General features: G+C 32.8%; 1 protein-coding gene across 1 annotated transcript in view; it reads right to left on the bottom strand.

Moving 5' to 3' along the window:
• Positions 1 to 3,054: 3,054 nt before the first annotated feature.
• LOC117123673 (alpha-1,6-mannosyl-glycoprotein 2-beta-N-acetylglucosaminyltransferase-like) overlaps positions 3,055 to 17,838 on the bottom strand; it is a 32,331-nt gene continuing 17,547 nt past the window's right edge. Inside the window, exon 4 of the mRNA XM_033269674.1 lies at positions 3,055 to 3,106. Coding sequence (XP_033125565.1) covers positions 3,070 to 3,106 — 37 coding nt within the window. The 3' untranslated portion in view covers positions 3,055 to 3,069. The remainder of the gene's footprint in view (positions 3,107 to 17,838) is intronic.

The raw sequence follows: 17,838 nt of genomic DNA on the forward strand, positions 1-17,838 counted from the left end.
TACATCTTTTGAGACAAGAAGGGAGTTACCCTGGTGTACTGGTCCATACAGCCCTTGTTGTGGACAGATGAAAGTAGCTGCACAGTCCTTAAGCTGGATTTCCACTAGGCGAATTTATTTACGCGAATCAAAGCCTCGGTCGCTTCCTGAGCTCTGATTGGTTGCACATTTTTTCGCTACGCAAAAAATCCGATAGAAATGTGAATGCACATGCGCATGTACTGACGCTTTTGATTGGAAAGCACCCTTTAAGGGGAGAAGAAAGTTACTGTATGAACTAGTCCACTCTTCAAGTGCTTTGAGATGTGAAAAATATTAAAAGAGACACGTAAAGAGAATCATTGGCCATTGATGGAGACATTCAAATCGAAAATGGCTGCTTGTTTATTGCATCATGAAGCGAGTAGGTGACAAATACATTGATAAAATCAATCAAACTTGTGCATAAATTGGAATATTTTTTTGCTGGGGGGGGGGGGAGCCTGTAAAATCAGTGAAATCTGGTAAAAATTACATTTGATCGGGACAACTAGAGATTTGTTTAAATATCGGGTGACACCCGACAGGATCGGGTGAGTTGGCAGGTCTTCTATGAAGTAAAAAGCAAATGGTACATATTGTGATCGCAAAGAACACTGGATGTGAATTTCGCATAATTTTAGTGCTGCCAAAATTAAAGTGTTATAGTACAAAAACTCAGCTCCTAAAAACCTGTTAGCACACTGTAAAATTGACAGCTGTTCAGTAACTGACAACAATACAACAATTTATATATATTATGAATTACAGTAGGACTATTAAAAATATTCAGGCAAAATGGTAGCAGACACAGTAGTAGCATACTGTAACATTGCATAAAATCAGTTTTCATATTTGCATGTCATGCTCACATTCTACAGTAACTTTGTCATGGTAAAATATTGGTCATCTCCATGGCAGAAGGGGTGCAAAACTGGGTGGTTTTGGATGACACGCCAGACAGTTTGAAAGACAGTTGGAAAAAAGCAAAAAAGCAAAAAAGAAATATAAAAAATATGTCATCAAATAGAAGATAGGAAAAATGTAAATTTTGGTATTGTTGAAAGGAATGGTTTTGAGGATAGCTGTGAAACGTTGCAAAAGATTAATGTAAGAAATGCTGGGATACTAAAGCATCAAGTTGGTGACAAGAAACTAACGGGAATGAGGAATGTGACGGAGACACAGGAAAAAGTGAGGATGAGACATAGGGAAATGTGGGGGTGAGAAATAAGGAAAAATGAGGGTGAAGAATAGATTAACATTTGGGTGGAGATAATGAAAGGAAAGATAAAAGGAGAAAGGGGATAGGTACGGTATGGCCCTATCTAATTATTTACCAAAATTACAATTCCAAAAGTAAAATTTTCAATATGCGAAACGTCAGAACGTGTTTGGAATCTATGAACCTCAACCATTTGCATTTTTCTTGATAGATGTTTAATGGAACATAGATTATCACAACAAACAAAATTTGAATTTTGGCAACAAGCAATATATCTTCTAGTAAAGGAATGACAAGTCTATACTACACAGCCATTAACTCATTTAAGGTTCATTACAGTACTTAAGACATTACATTGATATGCTCTACGCCACTTTGCTAGGACAATATGTTGCTTAAGGCTGACGTTCATTTAACTCAAAAAAGACCACAGATGGGAATATGTCAAGTAATTATTTGTTCAGTATAGAAAAATGAAAGATGGTGTTATTTCAGAAGAAACCACTTAAGCAATGAATGTGCTTGCAGACTTCTTCTTTTGTTACATTCCCTCCTTCAATTAAATGACAAATTTCCCACTCTAGGCACAGGCAGCAGACATCATGAGCACAAGCAGCTTTTATTTATTTATTTAATTTTTTTTATAGTAAATAAAACATTACTTTTTTTTGGTTTTCAAAGAAATGGTATTATTTAATTAATTTTAATTAAGGCTAGGCATCTTTAAGAGCTAAAAGACTAGTAAGGTCTACACACAACTCTGAATCTAGGGGCTAAATCTCTGGCCACGGAGAGAGACTGCATAACTTTTGAGCATTGTATGCGGTTCTGTGATGATTTAGAACATAATTAATTTCCCCAATGTTTTTTTTTTTGCTCTAAAGTTGTGGCTGCTGGTATATTTGCCTGTTCGATTGGTGATGGTCTTTAGCCTCCACTCCCTGCTGCTCGTGACATTACTGTAATATTTTACAGGCCATTGGTAATAGTAAAAAGCATACATAATGATCAGCCTACTCCATTCCTATTAATGCATGTACATTCAACATAAGACCAGTAATATTCAAAATCTGCCAACTACGCATTAACTACCCTTCTTAAGGACACAAGCGAATGGCCAGTAGAAATGTTAACACTGTACCATATGGATGCGAACTGCTTCACACCAACCACTCTCCAAAATGAGAAAGAAAGAAATTGGAAACACAAAATCGACATGGATTTGATGATCTGTATTCATATCTATTATCAATCCATGTGTAGTTAAAATTGCGCTTGTTTCAAAACTAATTAAATAGCTGTAACAATTTGTTACAGCCAATTTTTCATATTTTAGCATAATGTCAATAACTATTATAATACAGTAGATGAACTAAATATAAACCACTACTGCATTATAAAGAGATCTACGACACTCAGCTTCACATATGTACAGTTACCGTACTCGTGCGAATAGGCGCCCGGGCACTTAAAATATTTTTGGCACTTTCTGAGGGGCATTATTCAAACGGGGTGCTTATGAAAACAGAGTGGAAATTGAGGGGGCACTTATGGAAATAGATGAAAATCGAGGGTTCTTATGGGAAATTATTAAATTCAAGAGGTACTTTTTGAATGAAAAAATATTAGCCTATATAAGGACATTACGAATAGTTGTTAGAAAACGAGGTGTCTAAGGAAATTTTCACGTTTTTAAACGGGGCGATTATTCGTGTGAGAACGGTATAATATTGTTTGTATTGCATTTTTTAAATTGTAATGTACATAGGCCATATGAATGCAAGACCAGCAGCTTCAACGTTTCTGGTAATACTGTAGACAGTGCGCTATTTCAACTTGTAATGACCTATTTCGGTCCTCCATCTGAAACACAAGAATAGCATAACCAGGGAACAAAGATCTGAAAGAATTTCCACAGTCCCGTGCACTAACTGAGCAAACCATAATCATGTCATCCACTTTCATATCAAATAACAAAATCAAAAATTGCCTGGTCTATCAAATGTTAATGCTGTTGCTGACTCATCACGATCGATATACACTTCAGGAGTTATTCTTCTTCATTAACAGTTTAAAAAATGTCCAATGTTAATCAATCATTTTAATAAATAATTATGTAACTTTTAATAATAATATTACTGCACTCAAATGTTATGGCTAGACATTGGCTCGAGCAGGTCAACAGTACAGTAGGCCTATTCCCAGGGCCTAAATTGATTTTTTCCAGGCCTACATTGAAATTACTGGCAACACTGTACTTAAAACATACCAACATATTGTACATAAACCTGCATCAATTTTATAGCACCCACCATAGTGATTTGTTGCTGATGCATAATTTTTAAACTATTGAGGGCTGATATTATGGCTATTTTTGTGGAGAAAAAAAAAAGGGGGTGATTATTCTTTTCGTCAAGGAAATAAATCTAACAAAATCATTTTGTTTTTTTGTTATTTGGAATTGAATACAAAATTAACTATAAAAAATATGAATATGATTCAGTGTTGAAAGCTTGGTGACATGACAATTCCTGTCATGGTTAACAGGATTTTTTCAAATGAGCAAAGCAAATCCATTCCCTAAACCTGATAATAAGACGTACCCTATTCAGACTAGCATCGCATGGCGATCGGTTGTAGAAATTACGACACCCAACCACACCCAATCGCAATTCACAATCCTGTGTGAAAGCTTATCAATAGTAATCGATAATGCAAGTTACCCGTTGCAATTGAGTGCTACACTTTTTATTACTCCTGATTACCATGGAATCCGATCGCAACGAATCACATCAAATTGCACAGGCATTGACTGGCTGAGGTCAGTCAACACACAGACACAGGAGGCCTTCTTATAGTACCGTTTGAACTCCTGTTCCAATAGAGCACAACAGTCGTGTCATCACGACGCCAGGTGGTGCTCTCTGATGTCAACAGACGTTGGTTACTGTTCATTTTAAAATCTAATATTTTACCATCAAAATGTACTAAAAACACAAAATCTAGCATTATATTAGTTATCGAACACACATTTAATCAATTAAAATTTACAAAGAAAAAGTAAAATACAACATCTTATTAAATAATTACATTAGAAATTGGGATCAATGGTTTGTCAGTGGAGAAAATGGCGTCTGGTTGAATGCTTTTTGCAAAGATAGCAACAGAGTAGTATCACGTGGTATCCTGACATAACACTGTAGTACTTATAAAGTGATTCGGTTTGAATGTGATTGTTGATCGTGATCGGGAGTAATCAGATTTGATTACCACTGATTACATTGCAACCAATCCAAACGGAGTGTAGTCTGAATAGGGTATTATTATGACTTAGTTTATGTAGACCTTCTTGTGTTTATGTTTCTCTTGTGAAGGGGTATGCCACTTTGAATAGTGATTAAGTTCACTGCCTGGCATATCTTTGGTTTTCTGCCTAAACCAATTAATAAAATAAAAAAATAATTATGCAGCTGGAATGATTTTCCATGATAAATGTTACAAGTTATATAAATGTTTTTATAATTTCTTAAAATTACTTATCAGAGTTCCTGATCAATCTAGACTAAATAATATGTCAAAAACAGTTTTCTTATTTAAAACAGAACTTTGAAATATATAAAATTAATAATTTTAATTTCTCCAGAAATCAAAAACAGCTTTCTAATTCAAAACAATCTTGAAAAAAATTAATTTTAATATGGTGTAAAACATTCAACGTGAATTACCTACAGCACCAACATAATGAAGCTTCATTGATTAGTAACATACAATAGTTAAGTGGATTGATTTTTGAATTACTGTATACCTAATCACTTCCTTCAGGATATGGTGCCAACCAAAACAGATAAATACATCGCATGCTCAAATGCTTTGCCTGCTGGATAACTATCATTTTACAGGATGAACTTGGCCATTTCATTACAACAAATTTCAGTAGTATTATTTTTTGCAATAATTATTACTACAATAATAAAAATTAATAAAAAAGATTGCTTAAACTTACCAACATTTGTTATGACATTAACATATGTGGCAAAGACTAGCCAAACCAGCCACAAAAATTGATTTTTAGTCATAAATACAGGGTTAAACAGTAAAAAGAGATCATTTAAACCCGACATTTCTTTATGAAGTTACAAAAGTTTAAACATACAGCTTTTTAAAGAACAATAATTGAGAAATCAGCCTTCAAAGTTTATGATTTTGAGCATTTCTCAGGCAGAAACCATCACCAAATCGTTCAAAATTGTTTTTTTAACATGAAAAATGGGGAAAATAATAGCATACAGTACCATAATATATAAAGGTTAAAAAATTTTGACATTCGAGCACGTTTTAGCTATTACTGTATCTTAGGATTTGTGATGAGTAACAGGTCTGGCTTGTCTTTGCCACATAGGCCTATATACAATTTTTTAAAAGAATTTAGTGAATTTTGAAGGAAGGTTCAGTTGATGATGATGCAAAATAAAAATATTGTTTAGTGTCATCAGCCCTACCTGAATTTTTGACCCAAAATAAAACATTTAGGCAAGACTTTTTAATTTAAAAAAAGGGAATATTGTTCAAGAAATGCTAATTAAAATCAATATGTGTATATGAATTAAAACAATGATCTCACCAACCAGGTGTAATATTTATTGTAGGCATATTAAAATGATTAATTTTAACAATTTTTTGTTTTCAGAATGAAACTGATATTAACTTAATTTTAGGAACAATTTCTTTGCTTTTTTATTCATTTTGTTCATGATGTTGGAAAGTACAAATAGAGGATCATGTTCAGTGGGTATTATGATAGTTTGTAGCTTATGCAATCCTAGTTGTGCCTATGCATGGCACTGCTCTTGTTGCATCTCATTGTGGATTACTGACACTGTAGATTGATTGAAAAAAAAAAACTGCCCCTCTCACCTAAAATTTTGTTGAGATGTGACGCAAACAAGTAATATTGTTTATTTGTGCAAGACATTAATACAGAAATACTGTACTACCAGCACACTGTACTTTAAGATTGAGTACCTGCCATACGCAATCGTTTATATCAGGTTGCTATTTACACATTAAACATGGCTAAGGCTAAACCGGGCTTAGAAAAAGATTATCTTGTTTACATGCTGGTTTTTCTGGCAAAGGCTTAAGTTTTAATTCCAACGTTTCCCTGGCTTAAAAAGACCCAAGGACAACATTAACTTTCTGTATCTTGATTAATTTTTGGGACTTTTTCATTAAATTTTAAGTTTATCTTTCTGTTAACTGTAAAGCTGAAGCTATTTTGCATGAACTATATCAAGTTATTATTATTCATTCTTTAAACGATATAATTTTATTGAATACAATAATTCAAATTATATTTAGTGGCTTGCTTGCTTGTCGAGTCCATGTATTTCAAATTTTGCCCAGCCATAGCTAGACATACTCCTTTGACTTTTGTTGTATTTTGCGAGGTCTGGTGCAGGATTCATCTAGCATACTGTACAGCACTGAAGAATGTGTTGCATGGTCTGAGGCTCAGTTCCACATTCACAAATGACAGGGTTGTCCCCACTTCTGTAAACATGTTTCTTTATACTGTAGTAGAAGGCATCTTAACCATCAAATTAATGTTACCACTTTATGATGTAATACAATAATATAGTATAATAGTTTCCATGGTAATCATAAGGGTTGTTACAACATAAAGGAAAATTAATATTGGCAATTTTTTTTTTCTTCACTACACCTTGTTTTAATTTTTAGTGCACATTTTTGTAATACACTAAACCACTATCAGTATCAAATCCCACCACATGACAGTAAATTATATGCCATTCAAATATAGCTCTCACTAGCACAAGCCAAGGTCTGCAATTTAGAGCACAGAAATATCAATCTGCATTTTTTTGCTAGGACGATGGACACAATATTGAATGAGTAAAGAATATGAAGGAAACCCAAAATACGCCCTTAAAATATCAAGATCATAGTGAATGAGGATGGTTGGGGCTGAATAACATGAAAGGTAGCATGCATAAAATTGTACCACTTTTCTGTAATCAATTGAGTCAATACAAAGAACATCATGATTGAAAGCAAGGGAAAAAGACAGTAAATCTCTAAAACAGTACAAAATAGTAAATTAAACACAATTAACATAATACATTATTTTATTCTTCATCAGGTACTACAAAAATTGTGAATAAGCCATCTGAAAGGTACAAATTTGAAAATCAATACAGACAGTACTGTATTATCACATAACAATATAACAAATTCATGTACCATGGTCTTCAAGAGGTAATAAAATTTAGAAAGCTTAAGTGAGCCAAAACATTCGTTGAAACAAATTTGCATATTAAAGGCAGACGGTATTAAACTTTTATTGATGCATGTTTTCTTCTTCGAGTACAGTACTGCACATAACAAGTGAGAATGTTCCAAAGCAAACAAAGAGGTATGGTAAAAAGCACAGGCGTAGAGTAGCACTTTAATACGTCATTTCGATGATACATGTTTACGTTCATCAGGTACTGTACGATGCACATGAGGATAGTCAACCATTAAATTCTTAACAATAGAGGGAGGAGACTTAAAATACCTTTATGCTAGCTATCATAAAACCAAGTCAATGCAAGATGATGGTACATTACTATGGAGTAGACTAAATGCATAAAGGAATTACTTTTTTAGAGGGGTTTTCTTTTATTGCTCAATCACTGTTGTAGTTTTCACATACCACAAAAGGAAATAAATTCTATGATGAAGAGCTGTTTACAGTATGCATTGTGCCTAAATTTCAGTAAATGAATTATCTCTAATAATAGAGTAAATATTATGGCACTCCCTTAATAGCGAAAATACAAACAGAGTATCAAATCAAATTTCTCTTTATTACAATCATTCATATCAAAATGCACAGAATGAATTTACAAAAGTACGCAAAGATTAAAGTCATATCAAAAATACACAAAATTAATTAATAATATTCAATTAAAGAAGCGAACAAAGAAATGCGATGTTGGAGGTTGTAGTTGTGGTGAGGAGGAAGGGGTAGAAGGTAATTTAATTGGAGATCTCTATTCTTGAGCTTGAGCTGTTTACATAACTGTAATAAAGGTCATGCAGACAGTGTGATTTGAGGATGACCAAGGCAGAATCATACAAGATATTTGGGAAGATGCTCTTAACTGCACGTATTTGCATGTTGTTTTCTATTTGATTTTGTTGTTTTTGTGTCAGACCAGTGTACGAAAGCACAGCATATTCTGTAACAGGCTTAATGACAGAGCAGAGATACAGTAGCTGAGATCATTAGTTTGTAGACTTGATCTATGCAAGGAAATCTTTCTAATTGCATTTTTTACAAACATTGTCAATGTGGACTACTAGCAAAGACAGGCACTAAATTTCATCATTTTAACAATATCAGTAAACTGTCTACCTTTCCTTTAACTGATTTCAAATCAAACATATGAGACACCATTTTGTCCACGTAATCAATGCATGAGACTATTTGAGTGTATCATTTTACTATACCTTTTAGATTAGCCTGGGTTCCAGGCCCTAAATTTGGGTTACTCGCTCTTTATTGCACTTACACGCCATACCTAATTTAATTGGCGTCCTATACTCGATTTCTTTTTTTTCGGATTAGGGCCTGGGCGTACTACGATTTCCCACATTAAATTCGATGTGGGATATTGTATGCATGACTGTTTTTTTAAATCACGTGATTGGCTTACTACATGCATATTAATTAATCTTGGTAAATTTTCAAAATTGAAGATGCGGATGTCTCGACTAAGACAAGCTAAGAGCTCCCTTCTGCCTACCTACTTGAATTAAAACAGTTAGTATATAGTCCTGGCTTGCTGAGAATGACTATGGACTGATAACCGTAGTAGGCTATACTTACAGAACCTTGCTTACCGCTAGTTGTTACACAGATCCAGGCCTTTAGGGTAGAATATTGATAAAAAGGTAGGCCTCTGTATGTAAGAACTTAAAAAAAGGCCAAGCCTCCACTAGTCTATGCCTACTACTTCTGACTCCAGAGGCCTGAGTTATCCTCCTGGAAAGATAAAGTGTTGTTGTATTTGTAATGGTATGCCATCTAGTCTAAGCTTAATTGTTTTTGCCAAAATTAATCTTACTAGGGTCTATTCTAAATATTTTAGGCCCATTTTATAACTTAGGGAGAACTATTTTTAGTTATGCCTAACTAGTCGACGCGAGTTGGTGGCGCTGTCCAGAATGAGAAAAATAATAAGAAATAAGAGAATTATGGCAAGTCTACTTTTAGATCAGTGTTTATTTGTTCTACAGTATGTAATAAATAATATCCAAGAAAACCAATCATGAAATTGTTCAAATGATGTTATAATAGATTTTCCTGCTGTGAATACAGAATTCACTTTTTGTATTTTCATGCCATGAATTTTTACATTAATCCACTTACGGGACAGTAGTCATAGAAACTAATTATGCTCTGTATCACTCAGAGTATCAATACTACAGTATTGGCATGACAACAAGTATACTGTAGCATCAACATCACCGATTCCATATTAACTATACTTCATGTTATCAAAATACAATTATAATAATCTTTGCCAAATATCAGGTATTATCCTCATTATCTTAATATATTCTATTTTATCAATATCAATATAATTTATACTTCACTATCAAACAATTATCACTATACTGTAATTTACTATTATTTATTTTATCATTTAATTACTTTTGTAATCCTAATTGAAGATTTTTAAGGTAAATTTCTGTTTCACATTTATTAAGCTACTGTTATTGACTGTATGTTTTACTTTTATTTTGTATCTAAATGAACAATAACATTAAGTTTCAACTTTGAAATTTATGTACAATGTATACTTAAATTTGAAAATGAAAATGTCTTGTTTTTAATAATTAGTTATTTACTTTTATTAATATTATATATTGTGCCTTTTATCTACAGTACTACGGGAACCAATACATTGTACTGAATGTGTATTTCAGATTAAAGAAAGAATAAATAAAATTCCGACTACTTTCTTTCATCACTAGCATATCATCATCAAAATCACACATTCATTAAAATCATATTCATCAGTTACAATCATAGAATAGAAATCTTATGCTAGATATCAATTCATTTTAAGGACTTAAGGACACATATATAAAAAGTTATAAGAATGGAATCAAATTTATATTCAAAAAATATGATTTGTTGTACCAGTAAACATATTTGCAAGAAATCCTGAGCTTTTCAAGCGAAAACAGATGGAAAAATGACCGTTTAAAATAAAAATATATGTTGATTGAAAAAAAAAAAAAATCAGAATTTCCCCGAAAGTGATGAGGGAGGTGGGTGATAAACTAATAATTTTTTTCATGGGGCCTAAATGTTCTTCCTTTTGATCCAGGTTGCTATTCTATCATCATATATAACCAAAGCAATCAGCATGCAGTTAGTTATTATCATCATGCAATAAAAATAATTAGTTTAATATTTAAACAAAACTACCATCAAGATTCACCAAATCCTACCAATAATGCTAATCATAATGATTCTTTTTAATCATTAAAACTGATCTCCAACACATTATAATTAACTTCAATATTTGTACAACTGCAGTACAGTATACAATTACAATATAGTATTAGTATGTTAAAAACGCGATTTAAGGAATAATAATATTATCAAAATATAAGTAAAGAGTATGTGAGTCATACAGCACATTTGACAAATTAAATTTAATATCACAACTGATTGAAAAGATACACAGCCTACAGAAACAGTGAGACACTTGATCGTATTTAAAGATGCATTAAGCGTTCTATCAGTTACGGCCTAGCCAGCTACGCTTTATCTGATACCTACTGAACCATTGTATGCATATTATTATTATTTAAATGGTACAGATGATATTATTAAGTGTTAAATAGCTATTAAGGGCTGGGTAATTAATTCTCACGCCTTATCTCTGGGGAAATCACAATCAAATGTTTATTAGGATTAAATTTTCAACATCTGATAAACTGTACATAACTTTAAATGTATTAAGTTATCACACAATTATTTACAACACGGTAATGTACAGTGTACTACTGTATATTGGGCTTCTGTGGATTAAGCAAAAATCTGACCAAAAAATAACGTAGATTCAGGCCAAATTGCGTCCTAGAATCCAGGCAACACAAGAACCCAATGTTCTTGCATGTGCACAAAACTTTAATAGTGATGTCATTACATTCTAGGTCCTACCTACCATTGTTGTGTAATTAAAAGCTTTCTATTAGCTGTATTATGGAATAATCCCAAGAGAGCTGAGTATGTGTTCAATTGGAATTTAATTCAATGAATAGGCAATACTCTGTTCACATAAAGCATTTAGGATCCATTGATCTATTTATTTTTGCAATTTATATTTAACTTCTGTCATTTCGTAAGCCTGTTTTGTATTTTTTAGCACAGTCTCAGGGAAGAACAATCCTGTATTGATCTGGGCCTCTGAGGTTAATTCAGGGCTCCCAAGTCTCCCGGAACACCCGGGAGTCTCCCGGATTTTTGATCGATCTCCCGGGCTCCCGGAAACCCAACATTTTCTCCCGGATTTAATTCCGTTATCGGCCAATTTGTGTGTTTCGATATACCAGCAAAATGTATTACACAGTCTGCGCACCTATTTTCGACCGATTTTCCACACAAGTTTGGTCAATTTTTGAAAGTTTTTTATGCATCTCCTGTGCAAAATATAGGCCTAGGAGTATGCTAGGCCCTAGGCCTAGTCCTAGCCTAGGACGTTCTCCAGCGTGAACGTGTTTCTTTTTAAAATTCTGAATCGCACTTTTAAGGATTTTTTAACAACATTTTGGATTGATTCAGTCACCTAAAGTTGTTTTACTTAATTAACAATGTTATGTTGCATTTTTTTAAGGGAGCCAAGCACCAAGCTTCGGCAACTACTGTTAGCCAGTGTCAGAGGATATTGTTTGGCAGCAGGGATGTGATAAGTGATGCAGCATAATAAATGTGTACTGTTTATTTATTGTAGTATTTTCAATAAGTTTCTGTTTATAAAGTGTGTTGACGGTGATGATGTAACTGCAGTACATGCGCCGCAGCGCGTCGCGGCGCGCGACAATCCTTGGAATGACCATCACGACAAAATCTCCAGGAATTTCACTTCCACAACTTGGGACCCCTGTTAATTTAAGACAGCATATCAACATAAATTTTCTATTACCCACTTTTTCTACTTGGGGAATTGTTCCCAGCAGCAGTGACAAACATTGTTATTGAATACTATACAATAATTTTTTTTCCTTGAATATTAGAAGTTCCCGTTTTGAGTTGTGTACACATGTTAATTGCCCTCTGTACGGTTCGCGTCTGTAGAAAGTTTCCTTGAAACTTACACCCTTTGAGCACAATGAAAACAATGGAATTTCCAGCCTTGTGTGAATTCTGTACAGTAAAACGTCCATTTTACGAACGTCCATTTTACATATTTTTGAATGGTTTTTGCCCTGATGACGTCATCATCGACCAATTAATACCGTAAAAAAGTCCGATTGCGCACGCTTTACAAAGTGATAATGTATATTTTTCTTAATAAAATCAAATTTATTGTATTTATTTATTTAATACTAATTCTGAAAAACAGCTTAATAAAACGTGCCTCTAAAACACTTTTAATTTTTAATGTAAATCAATTCAGAAGCTTCGCTATCATGAAATATACTTAATATTTAACCTATCAGAAACAATGAAATAACTTTTTGTCAAAATATGAATTCATTACATTTTTATTAATAATATAAAATTGAGCTGCTGTTCAATACAACTCATTTTGTCAAAACACCTCACATACTGTAGAATGTCATTCAATCAAATTACAAATATTATGCCATATGTGTAATGTTAAAGCTGAACGATATTATACATGGCAGAAACATATGCAATATATGTTATTTACATAAAGGGCCAATACTCTTACAGGAAGTTTACTGATTATGAGAAATTATGGACAAGTAGACTTAATAATGGACCTGTTTGGATATTATACACTACTTGGAATATTTTAATGGAAAAAAAATACTAATAAAATACACAACAGCAGGAACAACAAAATAATAATAATAATACAGCATATAAAAATAACAATATGGTATGGTAATAATAATTATACAAATACAGCATGGTTTTAGGTGAAGTAGTGAATTCTACCACTTGAGGTGCTCGATAATTGGAACTACAGTACCTCTTGATTTGAAGCAAAGAAAGGTTTTCCCAATCATCCACCACCGAGGAAAGTAGAATTCAATGTGCACTTTACCGAAAGAAAACCATGTACAGTAGAAGGCATTTTTAAACTTTATTATCAGTTAGTTTTTGCATATTTTATGTTTTAATACAATGTACCTTTCATCATTTACTTTAGAAACTGATGCATTAAAAATAAATTCTGGACTGTATTGGATAATTGCTTGCTTTGTTTGATGAGAAAAAAATAAAAGTGAAACAAATGAAAATACAGTAATTCTCAGCTTTTTTGTTTGTTAGTCTATTAAAAGTTAACATTTCTGTATCAAATGTAATGAAAATATTATTTCGTTAAACAGATGCAGTGTCATTTTATGTACCAGTAGTTAGTCCATATTACGTGCAAGTATCTAGCTGAGAAGGTAAAACGTGCTGAGAATACGTGAGGTGCACACATAAGTGGTTATTTTTAATGTATAAAATCCTTTGCAGTGTCTTTTACTATCATATCATGTTTCCACCTCAATTACTGTACTTGCTATCAAATAACTGAATATTCTAAAGACGAATACTGTCTTCTTTTGTATTGATCTCGTTTCTTAAAACTGATCAATATTTCCATGATGACACTCATTCTATAACTGTCTATTCAGTACAGTAGTTAAGAATGGTTGTCCATAAAAATCAAAGAATTGGTGGCAGATGTCAAAAAATGGATTTCTCCATTTTTTTACCATGAATAGATACTTGGGTAAAAAGCATATCTATGACATTTGTTCAATTTTTTAAACTTCGTTTTCATGGCAACGACCTATTATCAAAATTTTACCGTTTTTGTCAATTTTGGACATTTGCAGAAGTGAAAAAACACCGACTTTCAGACCTTATTAAAAAAAAAAAAACATGCACTATGTATATTTTTGTGATCATCCATGTAAATAACCAGGTATTAACTTCCATTTATCTCAAAAAAATATTGTGTAAAAAATTCTGTTTGGAAGATACCATTATTTACAAAAGGGATTTTTTCCAAAAATATATATATTTTTTTAAAGTATGCCTCAGAAACCTATCTGTAACTTCCAAAGTGGGGCATACATATCCACCATCTTCCATATTTTGATAGTCAAAAGTTGTCCAAACAATAATCAAGAATAAAAGTTGTGGGTAATTTACACACATGGATGCGGTATTGCCAGAAAAAACATTTTTTTAATAAAAATATATCATTTCTTACTGAATGGATAACACTATAAATCAACGTAAATTTATTTCAAAATAATGTTACTATAGTTACATAAATAATCTAACAATATGTTAAGAAATGTGTTGCCAGGCTCATTTCAAGTAATTAAAAACATAATTTTGTACTGTATTGCCAGAAAACAACATTGTTTTTATTGAAAATTAAAAATAATATACATCTTTTTACTGAACAGTTAACGCTATAAAATATAACATAATTCATTAACCATAACAAATATAGTTACCCGAGTAGTTTAACAAGATGCTAAGGAATGTGTTGTAAGGTTTATTAATATGCGTTACTGTATTACAAGAAAAAAAGCAGCATTTTTTCATTAAAAAATAGTGTAAAAATATATATTTTTTACTGACCGAAAAATGCTATAATATAAATATAGGCCCTAATTCATGTAACCATAATATTACTATATACATGACTACTATAACAACATGTGTTGCCAACATGTGTTTAAGTATGTTAAACTCAATATTATACTGCATTGCATGTAAAGCAGACAACTTAATTTAACTTTCTGAAAAAAAATATTCAAACACCACTCTGACAAAAGCAATCCATAATAAATTCTCTTTCAACGACGAGTTATGATTTTCAACTTAGATTACTCTTCATATTCTTCATATCCACACCTATTTTCTCAATATGGTAATACATGATACAACACAAGATTTAAATATTTCACTCCATGCACTTTTTGTCCAATTGTTCAGTCATAATTATGATCACATTCTTAAATATATCGATTAGAAATACAACAATCAGCCTTCTTACTGCCTCCTTGTAGAACTCAACGTTTCAAATCTTCTTCCATATTCTCTAAATGCCTATCCGTCTTCTGCCAAGAATTCCTCCATTTGTACTACTTTGCTACATTGATCTATTATTTAATTTTTTTCATGATTTTTTTCGCCATTGCAAATATATATTGATGAATATAAATGTAATGTTTCTTGTATGGTAGAAATAGTCGACTGATGGCTTTTGGAGCAAATGAAAATTTAATTGAAAGCTAGACATTAGAAAATAAAAATGCTACCATGGGAATATGCAACTGTCAGTTGAAAGCCTTTTAGCATATTCCTAATTCTGCTTTGTCCAACAGTGTTTGATCCTCAGGTCTGAATTCAAGTGTTCCTGTAACTATTTGATTTTCTAGTGTACAGAAGCTTATGTAGGACTTGTGCACAGACTGGTAGATGTTAGCGAACAGGTTGATCAGACACCTTCGCAATGATCATTTCATTAAAAATTCCATTGTATTTTGGTGATTCATGCACACCAAAAGACACTATGGTATCTTTGAAATTTGAAAAAAATGATAGCCCAGATACCTCAAATGGTATTTTTGGGCGTCATGAACACAAAAATGTTGCGGGGGCATGTCGCGGGGGGCTTGCCCCGTCCCCCCTAGGTCAGTGTTGTCTCGATCAACTCAACTGTCACCCGCACCCCCTCCCCCCTTTTGAACATCTTTCGATCCGCCTCTGCCTGTACAGTAGTTGTAAATTCAAAATTATTAGGAAGGCTTATACCATCCCACTTGCAGTTCTTTATATGTTGCAACATTTGAGAAGGTAGGAACAACATTTTACTGTCTATCTGATTCTAAAGCATGTTTCATTTTAAAACCATCTTCATAAATTTGCACATTTACCCTCGTCTTTTCAGCAATTTCTTTTGTTGCAAGTAGTATAGTTGTACAGTGGTAGCAGTCAGCATTGTTGTGTCTTAAATATACAGATGCAAGCTTAGGAAGCACACTCTTTAGCCATGAAACTACATCTTTCATTATCGCTGTTCTGGGCTTATGTTTGGAACACTGCAATGCAACAAAAATGTGCCAAGATATTCATTTTCCAAAAAAATCTGCTCGAGATTCTCTGAATGCTATAATCGGACCACCATCTGGGAAATACTGTAGGACCACATATTAGGTATATATTTTTTCACGATAATTCCCGACTTGTCCCGACAAGAAGGGGTAGGGGTGTTGCATGATGTGGTAGGGAGGAGAGGGTGTTATTCAGAGACTGGCATTCAGGGACTGGCATTCCAAGGCAGGTTTAAGGTGCTGTGTCCAACTGGTGACACCACTGACAGAAATTGGTATGTATACAGTGAAATTATTATATAAACTCACCTTAAAAGGGTTTAAAATATCACTAAAACAGAAAAATAACAACACTGATACCACAAACATCGTTTTTTTTTGTTTTTTTTATCACAATATTACTTTAAGTATAGAAAAACATTTATTATTGTTGTAATCAAAGGAATCTATGGATAAATTAGCGGAAAAAACTGGTAAATTTTACTATTATAATTTTTTTAAAATGAAAATGCCAGTTTTTCTGGCAACACTGCTTGTACGTTTTTTACTTACCCACATTTTTTAAACTGGAATTCTCTAAAACATTAGAACTACCTATTTGTAGAAAATCAGTTCTAAAAAGCACCACTTTGAGGTTTATGAGCATAATTTGAAAAAAAAGAAAAACACTCCTTTTTAAAACATGGTATCTCCCAACTACGAAATCCAAAAAACATATAAAAATATGCAACAGATACCCAATGTATTGATCCAAAAAACATAAAAATATGCAACAGATACCCAATGTATTGACCTTATACACAAACTCATTATTTTTGATGAATAAACCATAAGGATATTAGAAATATTGTATCAAATTATTACTAATATTAACATTTAAATACAGCCAAAAATGACAAAAATTGCCAAAAATACAAATTTACCTGTTGCCATGGAAATATACGCACAAAGCGAATAAAACTTCATATTAATTGATTTCTCTTAACAACGGTATAGCCATGTGCAAAATTTGAAAGAAATCCATTTTTTTGAGTCGGCCACTATTTTTGAAATTTCTTTGATTTTTACTGACAACTGCTCTTAAGTATTGAATATGTTTACCAAAGTCTTTAAAATACACCTGGTAGAGAAGCAGGTTGGAGTTGCCGCATGTTTTCTTTATGCATTTGGGTAAAAAAAAACCATGCAATGCTGTGAGAACACTGCAACTCCTCCAAACAGTGAGCAGGGGCGGATTTAGGGGAGGGGTCTTA

Source organism: Anneissia japonica, unplaced genomic scaffold (assembly GCF_011630105.1).
Source record: "Anneissia japonica isolate Jap-2015-1 unplaced genomic scaffold, ASM1163010v1 scaffold287714_len2871179_cov188, whole genome shotgun sequence".
NCBI classification, from domain to species: domain Eukaryota; kingdom Metazoa; phylum Echinodermata; class Crinoidea; order Comatulida; family Comatulidae; genus Anneissia; species Anneissia japonica.